Here is a 16,391-nt window from a genome sequence, read left to right as displayed (position 1 = left end):
CGGCAAGGCTCTCAATTAAAATGGAAGGCGAAATAAGGAGTTTCCCAGACAAAAGGTGGCTAAAAGAATACACCTCCGCCAAACCAGCATTGCAAAATATGCTAAAAGGACTGCTTTAAGAAGATGAAGAAAAAGAGTCTATGAATACCCAGTTCCTTTCACAGTCACCAATACTTGATATTACCAATATTTTCAATACTTATTAATCTGATTGTGGCAATGATGTGTTATTTTAATTGTTACTTTATTGTTTGTTGAAACTAAACCTGTTTTTGTCTATTTCTTGCCTATTTCTATTATTTTTAAAAAGCTTTAAATGACTTTTTGGTATTCTTTATCCATTTTTTGATTGAATATTTGTAGAATTTTTTTCCCTAAAAAAACAAAACAAACCATTAACCCTTTTTTAGATGTGTTGCAAATACTTATTTATTCTATTACTTGTCCTTTAATGGTTTTTATATGTATATTACTGTATTAAATGTTTAATATAGTCATATTGTCTATATATTACTTTATAGCTTCTGGGTTTGAATATTTTACTTCAGGGTAAGAAAAATATTATTTTGAAGTTTCTTCTAAAACTCCTTGAATTCTACATATTGATTATCAACTCACCAGAATTTTTCTGTATAATGTGTGATATAGGGCTCTATATTTGTTTTATTTCCAGTAATAGTGTTCCATGCACCTTAATTGTTGAATAAGCCTTATTTTACCCATTGATTTGAAATATCAGCTTAATCAAATATTACATTGTTAGACAGATATATACATTTGTCTGAAGAATGCTCATTTTATTTCATTGATCTACTTGATTATCTTGATTATTTCTGTGTTGGTTTAATTGCTGAGACTTTATAATAGTTTTAAATTTTTTAATATTTTATAATTAACTTTGACATTTAAAAATAAATAAATAAAATCAATCTGCATTTAAGAAAGAAAGAAAGGATGGAAGAAAGAAAGAAAGAAAGAAAGAAAGAAAGAAAGAAAGAAAGAAAGAAAGAAAGAAAGAAAGAAAAAGAAAGAGAGAGAGGGAGATGGAACCCTACTTTTTGTGACAACATGGATGGAACTGGAGAATATTAAGCTAAGAGAAATAAGCCAGTTAATGAAAGACGAATACCATATGATCTCACCTATAAGTAGATTCTATTCAACAGAATAAACTAACGAACAAAATAAACCACAGGCATGGAAACATGGAGCAGACTGGAAGTGACCAGAGGGGATGGGGAAAGAGGACATTGGTGACAAGAAGGGGAAGGGACTAGACAAAGAACATGTATGAATGGCCCGTGAACATGGACAATAGAGTGGGAATTGGCTGTGTGAGCAGGGGGTGGGGGTGAGATGGGTGGAGGGGAGTAAAGGGGGGAAAATTGAGACAACCGTAATAGAATAAACATGATTTATAAATTTAAAAAAACAAAAACAAAGAAACAAACAAAAAGACTATCAGCTGATTTCTCAAAAGAAACCTTGCAGGCACGAAGGGACTGGAAAAAAATATTCAAAGTCATGAAAAGCAAGGACCTACATCCAAGATTACTCTATCCAGCAAAGCTATCATTTAGAATGGAAGGGCAAATAAAGTGCTTCCCAGGTAAGGTCAAGTTAAAGAAGTTCATTATCACCAAGCCCTTACTATATAAAATGTTAAAGGGACTTATCTAAGAAAAAGAAAAAGATAAAAAACTATGAGCAGTAAAATGATAACTACCTTGCAACTATCAACAAAAGAACCTAAAAAGAACAAAAATATACACTAACTAAGCAAATAGCTAGAACAGGAACAGAATCATGGAAATGGGGATCGGAGGGGAAGGGAAGGGGCAAGAAAGGGGGCAAAAGTACAGGGAATAAGCAGCATAAATAATAGGTACAAAATAGGCATGGGAAGGTTAAGAATAGTATAGGAAATGGAGAAGCCACAGAACTTATATGTACGACCCATAGACATGAACTAAGGCAGAGGGGAATGCTGGGGGAAGGGATGGTGCAGGGAGGAGGGGAATAGAGGGGAAAAAATGGGAGAACCATAATAGCATAATCAATAAAATATAAAAAAGAAACAACACTGACCTCTGAGAAAAGTAGGAGGTACCACAGGATCTTGTAATGACAGCTGTCACAGTACTCAGAGTCCTTGACCCTCCACCCAATTGTTTACCCATCTCCTAACTGCTTAGTTAACTGCATTGCAACATAATATATTTGTTTTTTCCATTCCTTATGTTCAAGCGTCTAACAGCAATCTATATTTCTACTGCACAGGGGAAGGACTCAACTTAAATTCAACATGTCTTGGAACAACCTTAATGGATTATTGATGAGGTAAGAAGCTGTCCTTCCTCAATTTATAGTAATGAATGATCACCAAAAAATATTGTCATGGCTGCAGGACGGGATAACCCCTTGACAAAATGAAAAATGAGCTCTCCTGCAACCATATTGGAATCCTTTATTTTCTTCTCTTACATTTACCTGGTGATGGCAGCAGAGACAGAAAAGTGAAATAAATGGACAAGAAATGTATTGCAAAGAATATCATGATGTGGCAGCTAGTCAAAGAAGAAATCACATTATGATTTTAATAGCTGATCAATATTTTTAAAATAAGTTCAGTACATGATACATAGCTGCCATCTTCTCTAATATAGCCCTCAACACTCATTTTTGAGCCCCGTATATTTGGTTATTCTATAATAAAATCTTACAACATCATTATTATTACATATCCATAATATTGTAAGATCCTTGAAATAAATGGAGTGCTTTTAAAAATGTGACATTCAATGGCATTGTTGGTTTCTTTTTTCCTTTTTAAATTAAGCTTTTTACCTATTATAAAAATAAAATGATCTAATGTCTTAAGCCCTTAAAACGATATGAAATTTGGGTTATGCTACTATTATACAAACACATTTAAAAAAATCAAAATCTAGAGGTGTCCCCTAAATTTGGCAACCATGAACTGATATCCATAACCATCTATATGTCTCTCTCCATATAACTATCTATATACCCACTAATCCTCATCACCAAACTGTAAAGAGATTTGTCACTTGGAAAGGACCTTCTTTACTCTCAAATTAGTTCTGGGTATTATGGTTTCTTTTCTTTGGACACATGCGATTATGGGGAAGTTAATTTGATAATTGTTTAGATCTAATATTGTTGTTTCTTTTGGCTCTATGCATAAAATCAGTTTAGAATGTGTTCCTTGTCTCCAGATTCCTTTGTTTCATCCTTCTTTGTAAGCCATGGCTTTAATATCCCTTCTCTTTCACATCTTAGCTCAAGAATACTGGTTTGCATTCCTTTATGTAAAATGAAAACAATAAAACAATAAACGGAGCTTATTTCACTGTATTGCATGCATGCCACAGACATCCTTATAAAAAAAATACTGGTACGACCTTAGGTGTCACCAAGAACTCAAATAGGGGGCAGATACCACATTTATTCTGAAACTGGTACAAATTATTACAATTAACTTTGAAAACATGTGTGCTCACTTGACATGCAAAGAAATTTGTAACTTTTTATATACATTGTTCAGCAGCTTTATTAATGACACAATTTGTAGAGGAAATGACTGTTTTCTGGTGCTGAAGACTTGGAAAAAGTTTGCAAGGACATTTATAGTCTACATCAGGGGTCTGTAAACTAACAAATCTGGCAACTGGATGTTTTTTAAATAAAGTTTTATTGGAAGACAACCATATCCATGGCAGAATTGAGTACTTGTGAAAGAGATTGACCTTTTGTAAAGTCTATCATACTTATAATCTGGTCTTTTACAGAGCAGTTTGCTGATCCTTGTGGGTGAGGACACATCAACAAACATAGATATACTAATGAAAATATAGCATGTTAAAATGACTTATTTCACAGTTTTACTGTGGGAGACTTATGAATAATAAATATGAATATAATATATTATTTTTTCTATAAATAGAATCAATTTCTTAGCAAACTTTCAACCCTTCTTGTGAGTTCTCCCGTTTGTCCATTCCTCCATGACACTGTATATAATTACTATGGCATTGAACTGGTTGTCAAATTTTCACGCTCCCTTGAGGTGTTCCCTAAGCTATCCATCTGTTCAATCAAAGAATGAATCAAAACAATGACTTGCTATTGTGGGATCTAAGTTTTTTACTTTTCAGCTGGTTTCATCAACTTGAGAAGCAAAGAATCCACATCATTTGAAAGCTTTTTCCTTTTTATGTGAACATTCCTAGATCATTTCATCCTAGAAAATGGCAGTTTAACCTTAAATATCTCTTGTAGAAATAAACCTTCCAGTGAATAAATAATTGCTGAACAGCTATCCTGCCAGGCACTGTACCAGACACCAGGGATCCAGCAGAGAAGAGACAGGCTTGACCCCTGTCATCCGGAGCTTAGTTCTTATAGAAAGCCAGTCCTTTCATTTAAAGGTGGACTGGATGAGAAACCCTGATTTTTATTTTTACTAACCTCTAACTGACATCTGGCACTTCTTCATTATAAATGTTAGCACTGACCTACATCCATATTAGCAGTGCCTTAGATATTTTTGCCAATAGAAATCACATATTTTCATGTCACATTACAACTGCAGCAGATCTCTCCAATATTGCTTACACCCACCGCTGCTTTGAAATGACAGTACTTATCAGATGTGCCTCTACATCTTGTGATTTGATTTATTACTATTACATCAAATTTTAAAATATTTTGATAACTGTAATATGCATAATTGTCCTGTTTTGTCATGCTATGTATTTTATTTTAGATATTTTAAAACATTGTGAAAGGGATCGCTAGGCTTCACCAGACTGCCCAGGGGGACCTCCAGCACAAAAATGTTAGGGTTCCCTTGGTAGGCAGTGAGCTGAAACTCACACCCAGGTGGTCAGAGTCGGAGCTCGGGCTCAGGCCTGTGACAGCTTTGCCCTCCTGCCTGCCCTTGGCCTCGTGCTCACATGTTGGGGACTATACTTTCAGATCTCTCTCCGGTTTAGAGAGAATTGATTAAATGGTGATTATCTCAGGAAGAAATCAAGGAAACATTCTGAAGAACAGAAACCTTCCCGCTTCTTCCAACTCTCAAGGAGGCAGGGGGACAATGAGGCTTGTCATTTTCTGGGGCTCTGTGGGGAGCTGGGGGAGCAAGCCATTCAAGGTTTCCAAGAAACTGTACTCCAGGTGGTGGAATGGGTCATAGACCAAACAAACCTACAAGTGTAAAGGCATCAAAGATATTCTCAAACCAAAAGAACCCAGAGATAGGACTCTTGTGGGTTCTTTTGAGGGGGAAAAACCACCCAAATTACTTAATGATAAAATCCAGTCACTCATTAGATTTAAAAGAACCAGGTGCTCAATTAAAAAAAAAACAAACAGTAGCTATAAAGTTCTGAGGAAAATAAAATGTGACCCAGGAGAGTTATCCTTTGAATACAAATATAAGAAATATTTTCAAGAAAGTAAAGACTTGGAATATATAGCCCCTAGGAACACTCCCTGAAAAGACCCACCACTAGCCCAATGGCACTTTTGCAGTGATTATAAAGTCTCCCCTTCTTCAAGGTGCTTGACTACCATCTGCTAGAAAATATTCCCTATAAATGGACAGACTGCATTGTGGACAGCCATACATAACTGCCTTGCTTCCTGACAATACCAAGAATAATGAAATCCAGCCAATTGAGAGAAAAATCAAAAGAAAGAATTCAGAAGAGAAGAGCATTTCAGAGACTGGTGGTTTAGCAAACGTAATAAGTATAGAAATGTGGCTTAAATGCCATAGAGATTATATTGATAGAAATTAACTATTAAAATAATTGATAATATAAAAACAGTACAACAGAAATCAGGATGTGGGGGAGAGATAGTATTATCTTTCATAGGAGGGATTAAATAAAAACTCTCAAGACTTTAGATATAGATTTGAAACAAAATCTCCCATCTGTGGTAGCCCCCGTAGAATGTAGGGCGATGGCTCTGCTTCATGCTTTAATGTTTGAGCCAACCTTTGCTCTTTACCTTAGCGAACTGATTTTCTTATTTCTGTGAGCCTGGGCCGTTAATATTCTGGTTCATGGTAGAGGGATTGATATGGAACTGCTGACAAAATGATGTGTCCGAGTGTGCCAGGCTGTGCTCCCTGATGACAAACACGTGCATTCCCCTACTTCTTCAACGTGCTGGTTTTCCCCTGCCACAGCCCGGTCCCACCGCAAGCCTTTCCATTTGAAACTCCTGCAACACTGGTATCTCATTCCCTTTTTCCTTACCGCTTGTCCTGATGTAAGTCCAAAATATCTGTTTGTGATGTGGAGTTCATGAATAGATTCATATAGAAGGAATTTTGACTTCTGGTTATAATTCTAGACTTGCCTTAAAATTTGTCCTCAGTTTCTGTAATCCTTCCAAAATTTCTGATACATGGAAATTGCTAATGTGGCAGAGACTAGCTTTCCCCCTCTCCCCCTCAACTAAATCTATTTTCTTTTCTTTCTGCACAAAGAGCTTAACTGCATTTCTCAGCCTTTCTTCAGTTAGGTGTGGCTACGTGACTGAGTTCTGACCAATACAATGGGGAGGGGGCTATGGAGGCCAGTCTAGATCCAGCCATGAAAGCCTCTGAGCTCTCTCAGAGAGCCATGCAGAGAATTCGGAGGGCCTTGCCCAGAGATTGCCCAAATTTTTTCTTAAAGGGCTAGCTAGTAAATATTTCAGGCTTGTGGGCCACACAATGTCACAGCTATTTAGTGCACTGTAAGGCAAAAGCAGTCATGGATAATACAAAAAGAGATGGGCATGGCCGTGTGCCAATAAAACTGTATCTACAAAAACAGGGTGCTGGTTCACAGTCATAGTTTATTGATCCCTGCCCTAGAGGACGACGGAGTTGCAGGATGGAAGGAACCTGGGTTCCCAAATGGCTGCACAGGAGGCATTCCCTCCCACCTGTGGAAGCTAGTAACACTGACCCTTCGTAATTCAGCAAGATGGAAACCTCCCAAGACACTGTGCTGAGTTTCCAGACTGGGGAAACCAAGTTCAAAGATTCATTGCTCTATCACAGCGATTTTCACCATGTGTGCCATGAGAATTTTTAAAGCATGAGGTACTTGACCATTTAGTCAGGGGCACTGACCTCTTTTCCCTTAGATTGTGAAATAAAAAAATGACAACCGTCAACACAAGAATAGCCGTCTGGTGTGAATGAATCAAAATTATACCTATGTTTTTTTTTTTTTTGCCAGATGTGCAAAATGTATTTTTTGGTGTGCCGCAGAATTTTGGTAATGAGTGTCCGTGCACCGGGAGATGAAGAAGGTTTGCAGCTGCTGCGCCGTCACCTTGGCGCTCCATGTGAGATGCTCTGGGGCCTCAGCAATGCCAGTTTCCCTACTACTCTTCTCACCAGTGATAGTTTGAAAAATAGCAAATAGCAAGAGTCATAAAAGCTGGGTATTAATTTAAAAATCACCCATTTATAATCATATTTAGATATTATGAACTTAAAATTCATAGCCTTTTAAGGTGTAATTCTTACAAAAAGAAATATAACAGGCTACTTATGGGAGTACTTTTATAAATTAGGTGTATAGTGTTGCTCTTATGCTCATCTGCTGCCTGCCCTGGCTTTTCAAGTGCAGTTCCATTACCGAAATTGCTCACTGCCACAGAGGATCAATGCAGCTGTCTGGTTCCAGATTCTAATTCATGGCTAATAAATATTTCACTCATCATGCAATCTCTGAAGACTCCCTGGCATCGGCATTCAGATGGTAAGGATGCTTCAGATTGCTGGTCAATTCATGTTGCAATGGTTTGGGATCTCATCCTTTGCATTAATCCACTTTGGTGTTCTTGCCCTCTTTGTTTATAAATAGAGTTAAGCACCAAAACAGTACCTGGCACATAGCAGGCATAGAATAAATATTTGATGGGTGAGTTTCTTTTAAATTTAGTGCATAATAATGTATTATTAAATTAGCCCCACATCCAGAGTTATTAAACTTTTCTTGCCAAATCTCATAATGAAAACAAGAACAACAAAAACACCACCAGTAAGAGAAACAGGCACATGTGGGACATAATTTTTAGTGGCTGACAGAGAGGGTCTGGGTGGAAGCTGTCTTCACAGGACATAATCTTGATTATTAGAATAGCCAGCTGATAATGTAAGAAACTTTTCTGACTGTTCGTCAAAAAAAACTCACAGCAATGATAAAAATATGCAAAATGTTTTCTAATGAACATATTCAGATGAGATTCTAAAAAATTCATGTGAACCACATTACCCAGGATAGTTGAAGTAGCCTTCCTGGACAAGTGATTTTAAAATCCTGTTTTCTGCTTTTTTAAAAATAGTGAATATATGGATAATAAAAACATTTTCCTGACATAAGATTATAAATTTATGGAGCCCTTACTTCCCCAAAATATTGTAGTCCTAATAGGCTCTCTGGTTTCCAGCTCGTCAGTGTGGGGAACTATGGAAACCAGTGGCTTAAGCAGAGTGTTTAAGAGGATTTGTTCATTTTTTTCCTCTATCATTTTCTTGTTTATTTTGATAAATCGGTAAAAAAAAAATCTTTTCTTATGAAATTACTCTCAATTTTAACTGCAGCAATTCTGTAGCAATATTAATATTTATCTTTGATTCCCATGGCAATGAAGGAATCAAAGAATTCAGTTGAAAATGACTGATATAATTAATACTTCCTAAATTGTCATATGTAAAATCTGTTTTTGCCTTTTCAAACAAGAACTATGAGAAAACTCACATAAAATTGTTAAAAGCTACATCTAGTAACAAAACCAAAGAAGATTCATATCCTAAAAATGGGGACAGTGATTAGTAACCCTGAACCACACATTAAATCAGAGAAATGCATCATTATTGGTCACCACTTACAAATTCTCGAATCCCTTCAAGACCTCCATAAGGCAAGTTTCATTAGTCAAAACCTTAAAGTTCAGAGAGAGTAAAAAACTTGTCCAAAGTACTCAAAGGATCAAAAAACAGAAGCCACTGTTGAAGTCTAGGCTCCTTTGATTTCATGGTCCATGCCTCCCCCCCGCCCCCACATTACGTTGCTTGAATTTATACTTCACACTGCAGATACTGAAGTAGTCTTCCCACGGAATTCATTTTCTTCCCACATAATTTAGTGTTTTCTTCGTTAAAGTCACATCTTAGCAGGTAACCAGAACTACTTTAAAAATCAATTGAGAAATTCAACAGAGCACAGTGTCTGTGGGTGGAGCCTGTGTCTTCATTGCCCCGCTGGGGCTTCTAAAGAACACAACCACACACCCCAGCTAGTTTGACTTGGAGCCAATGCACCCTTATTTGTTCTGTTGTAATTAATAGTCCTCCTGTGGTAAGCAGAGTAATGACCCCCTGAAGATAGTCACATCCTAATCCCTGGCACCTGAGAGTATGTTATCTTACACAGTAAAAGGGATTTTGAAGATGGGATTAAATTAAGGATTTTGAGAGGGGGAGATTATTCTGAATTATCTGGATGGGTCCCGTATAGCCAATCACACAAGGGAAGCAGAATGGCAGAGTCGGATTGGAAGATGTGCTCTACTGCTGGCTTTGAAGACAGAGGAAGCAGCCAGGAGCCAAGGAATGTAGGAAGCCTCCAGAAATTTGAAAAGGTAAGGAAACAGATCTTCCCTAGAGCCTTCAGAAGTCACACAGCTCTGCTGACACTTGATTTTAGATCAGCAAGACTTCTGACCTCTAGAACTGGGTGGTAATGAATTTGTCTTGTTTTAAGCCACTACGTATGTGGTAATTTGTTACAGCAGCCACAGTAAATGCATACCCTTTCAATTTCAAAAGTGTCCTTGTTTGTACAATAAATATAAAAAGATAGAGTTTATAACCGATTAAGCTCTGACCTTGAAAAGCCAACACACCACCAAACTGAAAAGCTGCCATGTAAATCTCTTCCTGGGTTGGTTTTTGGAGGTTGCTGAGGCCCAGTAAAGCTTATTTCCTGCAATTTCCATGGATTGCAATAGATTTACTGTTCTGGACTCAACACTGTTGGCAGGTAATAAAGAACAGAAATAAGTAAGCACTTCTCAAAAGTCTTGTAAAATTAGAGTTTGCAGCAGCACTATACTGTGCAGATAGTCTATTTCAGAAGTGGGTCATTTGCTTTTCCAAGACGTGGGGCTGTATTGCCCCGTCAGCAGGGCCATCAGCACAGAGGCAGAGAGGCTGCCGACGGTGGACTGATGGGTGGAGAAGGGAATGAATTTTTTTCCAAGGGTGGAAAGTGAGAAAAAGCAAATAATCAATGTTGGGCAGGAGAGCTTCATTTAATCATTTAGTTCTGCCTCGGTAAGCAACATCTGTGAGCAAGTTGCCCTGCCCTCGCAACCTGCAGATATTTATAACCAGACCAGAAGGTTGTTTGGAGTAAAGATATCATGATAAAGTGAAAGAATAAACTACAACTGCAGACTGTAGTGAAGCCAAATGCGATCTTAGAGGTCACCGTTTATTCCTCGATACTGGAGAATGAGGCCCCTCAATCATCCCTCTCACGTGCTCATTATGCTCCTCCAGTGAGGGGGTCTCCTAAGACAGTTCCACTCGATTCCACTCTCAGATGACTGATTGTTAACAAGGTTTCTTTATATTTAGCTGTAATCTTAAACCTTTCATTCTTTGGTGTTAGTTCAACTTGCTTGCAGCCACATAAAGTAAGTCTGAACTGGTGGCTCTCAATTCTGGCTGCAGGGAAGCCTTTAAAAATATGTCATTTAAAGCTGCACCACAGACCACTTCAGTCAGAATCAGTAAGAGTGGGACCCAAGCATGACTCCTTTTTAAACTTTTCAGGGGGTTCCAATGCACGGCCAAGGTTGAGGGTTACCAGCTTAAGCTCTCTTCCACACTATGCTCTTTCTATAGCTACCCACACCCTCCTTTGAATGGCATCTTCCCTTCCATAGGCTGTGGCTTTCAACCGTCCCCTGAGAGCAGACAATGCCAGGCAACTGGCTGTCATTACCAGGCAGCCCTGGAGAGAAGCAATGTCGGAAACCACCAGGGACAACTTGGTGGCCTGAAGTCTGTGGTGTGATGGAATTGGTTCCTTTCATTTTTTTAAAAGTATCACCAGGTAGATAAGTTGGACTTCATCAAAATTAAAACTTTTGTACTTCCAAAGACACTAGCAGATAAAGGGTCAGTGAGATCTGTGTTATTTCTTAAAACTGCTTGTGAACCAACAATTATCTTGAAAATTTAATTCTAAAAATGACTATAGGAAATAATTTTAACTAAAAAGAGAACACCTATTGTGTTGAACTAATTTTTACCTTAAGGAAATTTATCTTTTAACTAGGGATAAAGTACGCGTGTATAATAAAAAGATGTTGCTTTAAAAATTAAAAACATCTGACACCACAAAGTCAGGAAATCAAGACAGATCAATTGAAGAAGCAGAAGCAAAAAAGAAGTGTCTCACAAATAATGGGAAGACAAAGAAACACTCCCCAGTTGAAGGGAAAGAATGAATCCCCAGAAAGAGAACTAAATGAAATAGAGGCAAGTAAACTATCAGATATTAAGTTCAAAACAATGGTTCTAAGGAAGCTCAATGAGCTTAGTGAGCTCAGAGTGAATTACAAAAAACTACAGGGAAACTACAAGGAACTTACTGCAAACTATATTAGCATGAAAAAGGACATAGAAACTGTCAATAAGAGATAAGAGGAAATGAAGAATACAATTTCTGAATTGAAGAACACAGTAGAAGGAATCAAAAGCAGGCTAGATGAAGGAGGGGATCAAATCAGCAAGCTGGAGGGCAAAGTAGTGAAAAGCTCCCAGAAAGAGCAAGAAAATGAAAAAAGACTCAAAAAGAATGAAGAGGTTGAGGGTAATGTGCGACAACCTGAAATGTAATTCTATCCATATAATAGGGACACAGAAGGGGAAGAGGAGGAAGGGAGAGAGAGCCTGTTTGAAAAAGTCATGATGGACAACTTCTCTAATTTGAGGAGAGGAAAAGCCACACAAGTCCAGGAAGCACAGAGGGTCCCATTCAAGAGGAACCCAATGAGGCCCACTCCAACACACATCCTCATTACAATGGCAAATATCAAAGACAAACAGAGAATCTTAAAGGAAGTAAGGGAGAAAAGGGTAGTAACATGTAGGGGAGCCCTGGTACGGCTAGCAGCTGACTTCTCAACAGAAACACTCCAAGCCAGAAGGGAATGGCAAGAAATATTCCAAGTCATGAAAAGCAAAGGCCTGCAACCAAGGCTGCTCTACTCAGCAAGGCTCTCAATTAAAATGGAAGGCGAAATAAGGAGTTTCCCAGACAAAAGAAGGCTAAAAGAATACACCTCCACCAAACCAACACTGCAAAATATGCTAAAGGGACGATTTAAGAAGATGAAGAAAGAGAGTCTATGAATACCCAGTTCTTTTCACAGTCACCAATACTTGATATTACCAATATTTTCAATACTTATTAATCTGATTGTGGCAATGATGTGTTATTTTAATTGTTACTTTATTGTTTGTTGAAACTAAACCTGTTTTTGTCTATTTCTTGCCTATTTCTATTATTTTTAAAAAGCTTTAAATGACTTTTTGGTATTCTTTATCCTTTTTTTGATTGAATATTTGTAGAATTTTTTCCATAAAAAAAAGACTCTTAACCCTTTTTTAGATGTGTTGCAAATACTTTCCTAGTCTATTACTTGTCCTTTAGATTTTTTAATATTTATATTACTATATAGTCTTAAACGTTTAATATAGTCATATTGTCAATATATTACTTTATAGCTTCTGGGTTTGAATATTTTACTTCAGGGTAAGGAAAATATTATTTTGAATTTTCTCCTAAAACTCCTTAGATTTTACATATTGATTTTTAACTCACCTGAATATTTTTTGTATGTGTGAAAAAGGGTTCTGTATTTGTTTTATTTCAAGTAATAGTGGTCCATGCATCTTACTTGTTGAATAAGCCTTATTTTCCTCATTGATTTGAAATATCAATTTGATCATATATTACATTGTTAGACAGATATATATGTTTGTTTCTAGAATGCTCATTATATTTCATTGATCTACTTGATTATTTCTGTGCTGGTGTCATGTTGTTTTCATTGCAGAGACTTTATAATGGATTTAAATTTTTTAATATTTTATAATGGATTTTGACATTTAAAAATAAATAAATAAAAACATGTATTACACCTAAAATGATGAATACAAGGATTTAATTTTCAGATATTGCAGCTTTTCTTATGATGGCGTGATGAGGGTTACTTACTACATGGCTTCCTCTTCAGCAAAGATACTTCTCCTAGGTAAGTAGTAACATGCAAATGATGTTTGAAAATGGATGGCAGAGCATTGGACTTTACCTGGTTCATCAGCCTTCTTTGTTATCTGATGGGTGCAAATGCGGTGAGCCCCAGTTTTCATCAAAAGTGAGTGGAAGTTTGAGGAGTGATGCATTTAAATAGACAGACATGAGCACTGTTCAGGCACATCTGTCAGGTATTTGCTCTCACGTTCAGATAGCAGCGGCCTCACAGGGGAGCCAGTTAATAATGCAAATGTCCTCAGACGTGCGCCCTGATACTGATTCTATGGCTCAGAGGTGTGGCCCATAAATATGCATTTTTAGCAAGTGTCCCTGGTGAAACTAGATTTTCAGGAACACTGCTGTAAGGGACACTAAGAGCTGGACGGGACCTGCCCTGGTCTTGGGTAGACCAGGTTCAGATCTGCCCATGAAGGGACCGCAATCCTCAGTCAGAATAGTAGATTTTACTCCTCTTTCCTTAAGGAAGGTTTAAAGGATTCTTCTAGTTCTGGAGCTTAGAAAGACAATTAAAGGAATAATTGCTGAGAATTGAACTCATGCTTTAGGAATGAACTAAATGTGGATGCTTAGCTTCAGAGAAGAGAAGAAAAATGGTGCTACTGTGCTGTATTGACGAGACCACAGCTACATGGTTCCGGGTCTCTGGAAAATAACTGGGTGTGTATGAGGAGGGACTGTAAAGGAAGCAGGGTGTCCCAGCTCTGTGGCTGCGGGAAGCATGAGAACATATTGTGACTTTACTTTTTACTCTTAGGACAACTAGTATGTAATCAGGGAACACAGGTTGCACTATGAAAGCAAAAAAAAAAAATACACATACACACGCACACACACATACAATGTATAAACATTTTCCTGTCCTAGACAGTTCCTTTAAACTGTCACTTTAGTCACCACGCTGGGCACAGGGTCCATATAAAATAGGAAGTGAGCACTTTATTCAGGTCTACCACCATAGCAGCTTTCTCTACCTCTTGGGTTTCAGACATGCTTCCGGTCCTCCCAGATGCTAGCTTGTTTGTGACCTCTTTTCTACTCTTGTCCCCCCTTTTCAGTCTGTTTTCTGGCTATGACTTTGGCTTCTCTCAGTCACATTTCTGATTATTCACTTTAGCCGCTTTGCCTCTGGTCCTCTCAAGTACATACTTCTCCCAACTCCGCATTTTTCTGGGAACCTCCAAGCCCGGTTTGACCTGGCTGAAGATGCCCACCCACCAAGATGTCCCATCAGCCGGCCACCCTTGTGCCAGTGATGTGAACAGTAAAACCACTGGTGGAACACGTGGCTAGAAGTGGGCAGAATAGTGTTTCTTCTCTTCTGCTTCTTATTTTGCCTGTCTTAATTTGGTCTCATCTGTTTAGATATTCCATACTTGTCCTTTCCCATACTGGTTGTAGTTCCCATTGACCCTTATCTTACAGGACTAGTTAAGGAATGGCAAGCAGGTCTCTTTTCAATACAAATTCCAATCAATTGTTAATAGTTGCAGAAAGTGTAGCATTTAAAAGACAATATGTGACCTCCATGTGCCACCCAATTAATCAAACCTGCCTTGTGTTAAGATGTGGGTAGCCTTCAAAAAGACTGCCATCTTTGGACTGAATAGTTTTTTTCTTTTCTTCAGGGCTGATATAATAACTGTAAACACTCTACAATATCTCTTTGTGTTCCTTTACTGAAACCCCAATCTTTTAGTAAAGAAACTACAGTGGACTCTTGAACAACACAGGGATTAGGGGTATCAATCTCCTAAACAGTTGAAAATCCATTTATAACTTTGACTCCCCCAAAACTTAACTACTAACAGCCCACTTTACCAATAACATAAACAGTTAATTAACACATATTTTGTAATGTTATTTATTTATGTTATATACTGATTTTTATAATAAAGTAAGCCAGAGAAAAGAAAGTGTTATTAAGGAAACCATAAGGAAGAGAAAATACATTATATACTATATGTATTTATTCAAAAAAATCTGTGTATAAGGGGTTTGCACAGTTCAAACCCATGTTGTTCAACGGGCAACTGCATTTCAAATGCATTAATATTTTCCATTCATATTTGCAGATTTGAAAATATCTGCAGAACAGAAGCCACAGGAACTATGTCTTTTGTCCACTGCCTTTGGCAGAATCCGCTTTGCAGTTATAGTTTGGAAATTGTACAAATCTTCCTTTATGCTGAACAAAGAGGTGCTTCTGGGCTGAATGGTGTCAGAAAAAACTGTTCACCATTACTGAAAGCTCTTTCCTCTATGGTAGTATCTCATTTTTCAGTATCAATTGTCTGTAGTTACTGGTCTGTCATGACAAAGTGTTGTCTCTGTCTCATAGTTGAAATGTAAATATCCATATCACAGGAGTTGGTACATAGTTCCGTTCCTATCTTTCTACCCCAAATCAGGCCATTCCACATCAGGGTAGTCCTACCTATATGCCCTGGCAGGCTGATTCCCTACCAAGTGTCTTCTCAAAGGAGCACTGACTCAACTTACCTTGTAGTGGAAGAGAAACAATCCACAGAACAAGCTGTACAAATCTGCTGTGAGCAGGGAGAGGTTGACTGAAGTGGCGCTGGTTTTCTTTATGACGACTGGCATGAAGCTGTAGAGACCAAACATGCAGGCGGTAAAGCCGACGTAGAGCAGGCCTGGGGGAGAGGAAAGAGAGGCAACATCATAGCCTCCTCCAGGGCCTCTTCGTGTCCACAGTGGGTGAGAGAAGGGGGACCGTGCACACCACTGATCATTCAGAGAAGGGAATTTTTCTTTCACTCCCTTAACTGATGTTTATTAGTGGGTAATACATAGCTAAAACATAAAAAGTAAAAAATATATATAAACTTTCTGCCTCTCACTTACATAGCTGATATTTCACTTCCAGGAGGGAGTGGCTCTTGGTGGCTACAGTCAGAACGTGGGGTCAAGCCTTCTGAATTCTCAATTGTGTGGTAATTAACTTTTACTATCCCTGCCAAACTTTTTTCACCTTAA

The 16,391-nt window shown here is 37.9% G+C and overlaps 1 protein-coding gene across 1 annotated transcript in view; it reads right to left on the bottom strand.

Moving 5' to 3' along the window:
• Positions 1 to 16,391, bottom strand: part of SLC35F1 (solute carrier family 35 member F1) — a 357,318-nt gene that overhangs the window by 18,124 nt on the left and 322,803 nt on the right. The window contains exon 7 of the mRNA XM_054569875.1: positions 15,894 to 16,048. Coding sequence (XP_054425850.1) covers positions 15,894 to 16,048 — 155 coding nt within the window. The remainder of the gene's footprint in view (positions 1 to 15,893; positions 16,049 to 16,391) is intronic.

The sequence above is a fragment of the Pteronotus mesoamericanus genome, unplaced genomic scaffold, assembly GCF_021234165.1.
Source record: "Pteronotus mesoamericanus isolate MK-2021 breed Mesoamerican mustached bat unplaced genomic scaffold, CSHL_Meso_final contig_20, whole genome shotgun sequence".
Classification (NCBI taxonomy): domain Eukaryota; kingdom Metazoa; phylum Chordata; class Mammalia; order Chiroptera; family Mormoopidae; genus Pteronotus; species Pteronotus mesoamericanus.
Note: the sequence above shows the minus strand (reverse complement) of the source record. Positions and strands in the feature narration are given on the sequence as shown.